Here is a 2500-nt window from a genome sequence, read left to right as displayed (position 1 = left end):
TCGAATCGCTTGATACAGAGAGAGAGAGAGAGAGAGAAAGAGAGAGAGAGAGAGAGAGAGAGAGAGAGAGAGAGAGATAGTTTTACGTTAATTTAAAATATCTCTCAGAGGTGAAATTTCTTTTTCCTGAATTTTTTTCCCCGCTTTTTTCCTTCACTTTTTCTTCTTTTCTTTCTCTCTTTCTCTCCCTCTCTCTCTCTTCTTTCCCTTTTTTTTTTTTTTTTTCTTTTTTTTTTTCATTATAACGCACGTCTAACCGCAAAGTTTCTTTCCTTTTGTACGGCGATTATACTCTTGTGAAGCTGTCTTATCGATCAAAATCGTCTGTCTCTATGTTAAAAGAACGTAAAAACGTAAAACTTCTGTTCTCTATCTCTCTCTTTCTCTCTCTCTCTCTCTCTCTCTCTCTCTATATATATATATATATATATCTCACTTTTTCTCTTACTCGTATTTTACTGCAAGAATGAAATTTCTGATATCATCGATGGAAGAACGATTTCAGGATCTTCATTTTCTCAACTTTTAAACTTTCTCTATAATGACAAAACTTTTATATTCCTTATTAGCCATGCAATCTTATCGAGATGTAAAAGAGAAAGAGAGAGAGAGAGAGAGACTGCTAGTTATTGGATTCAATATTTTTGAAACATTTACAATCAGTATTATAAAATAAACGATTGGTATCATATAATACGAATTTTTATCATTCATTTTATTCAAATTAGATTTGTAATAAAGTATTATTCATAATGAAGTATCTTAGAGAAAAGATTTTTATTGAAGTAAATCAATGTGACTTGTCGTTAAATCGTATCGATTAATAAAAAAGAAAGGAAAAAAGGATAAAAAAAAAAAAAAAAAAAAAATAATAATAATAATAAAAAAAAAAAGCAGTCATTTAATACAATGGACATATTATTTGCAAATATTATATATTATAATTTCTTAATACTTCGAATAAATCATTAATTGTCATATAATATCGATCATTTTTTTATTTTTTTATAAATTTAGATTTATAATAAAAAAGACTTTAGATTTATAATAATAAAAGAAGAAGAAAAAAAAAGTTTGTATTTTAATAAAAAGAAATTTATAAATAATAATAATTTGTAAAACTTAAAAAACGTAACTCGGGGTCGTGACCCTTGACATTTATTCATTTATTTTACTTAGTATTATTTTATATTAAGAATACTGATCTAATAATCGTCCATATACGATGATCATTTTCGTTCACAAAATACTTAATCGTTAATTAATTAAAATATCGATTTAAATAAATAACAAATCGAGAGAAATATTTAATATTATAAGTTTTATAAATCTCATGAATAATTATTTATCCGAATTAATGATAATTGATTTATAATTAATCATATTGATTTTATGATAAGGTATAAATTATCTTTCGAAATCCATCGATAAAATTATTATTTGGATTTAACGTAATAATTTTTTTTTTTTTACGCTCGCTCGTATTATATTAAGTTTTATTATACAATATATTTATTATACAAGTATCTGATCGATCATATATTAATATAATTCGTTAGAAAAATTAAGAAACGTCATTTTTAATAAATCAATTTTTTTTCTATTTATCAAACCTATCGTTAATTTAATATTATTACAATCATTGTAATTTTTATAATCACATTATTTTAATCGTAATGTAGTCAATCATTCGGGTCGATTAAAAAAAAAAAAAAAAAAAAAAAAAAAGAAAAGAAAAAAAAATATTTTCTTTTATGTAGAAGGAACACATACACATGTACATATATTGTGCGCACACACACACATACATATATATATATATATATACGAATATAAACGTAAGCAAGGTAATAACTTTTGTTTAATATATTTACAGATATATCTTCCTAGCCATATACACGGCGGAAATGGTGATAAAATCAATAGCCAAGGGATTTATATTGAACAAATATACCTATCTAAGAAATCCTTGGAATTGGTTGGACTTTGTGGTGATAACTAGCGGTTATGCTACTATCGGTATGGACGTTGGTAATCTGGCTGGCCTTAGGACATTCAGGGTCTTGAGAGCATTTAAGACTGTATCGATAATGCCAGGTAAATAAGATTGTTATTATTATTAAATTCGATATTAATTTTTAACAAAGCTTCTCAACGTTATTCCTTGAATTAATCATGTTTCCCTTTAACACGATATACGTATGTACGTGTCGGTGTGTCTCTAATTAACAATTTTTTTCTTTCTTTTCTTTCTTTCTTTTTTTTGTTTTTTTGTTGTTGTTGTTTCTACTAATATACGCGAAGAGAACAATTTTTAAGAACACTTCTTTGCATCGTTGTTTCAAATTAAGAACGTATATTGGGATCAAGATTTTGGAAAAAATAAAAGGAAAATTTTCTCTTACGAATTAATAATTTCTTTTTTCTTTTCTTTTTTTTTTTCGGGGGGAGGGAGGGAGAGGGAGGGTATTTTTTTTTAGTCTCGTTTCGACGTTATAAA

The 2500-nt window shown here is 25.8% G+C and overlaps 1 protein-coding gene across 7 annotated transcripts in view; it reads left to right on the top strand.

The window, feature by feature from the left end:
* LOC124957812 (sodium channel protein 60E) overlaps positions 1–2500 on the top strand; it is an 82880-nt gene that overhangs the window by 44851 nt on the left and 35529 nt on the right. For all 7 annotated transcript variants that reach the window (XM_047515167.1, XM_047515169.1, XM_047515166.1 and 4 more), the window contains exon 4: positions 1877–2097. In XM_047515167.1, coding sequence (XP_047371123.1) covers positions 1877–2097 — 221 coding nt within the window. The remainder of the gene's footprint in view (positions 1–1876; positions 2098–2500) is intronic.

Source organism: Vespa velutina, chromosome 2 (genome assembly GCF_912470025.1).
Source record: "Vespa velutina chromosome 2, iVesVel2.1, whole genome shotgun sequence".
In the NCBI taxonomy this organism is placed as follows: domain Eukaryota; kingdom Metazoa; phylum Arthropoda; class Insecta; order Hymenoptera; family Vespidae; genus Vespa; species Vespa velutina.
This window is presented reverse-complemented; position numbering and strand designations above follow the sequence as displayed.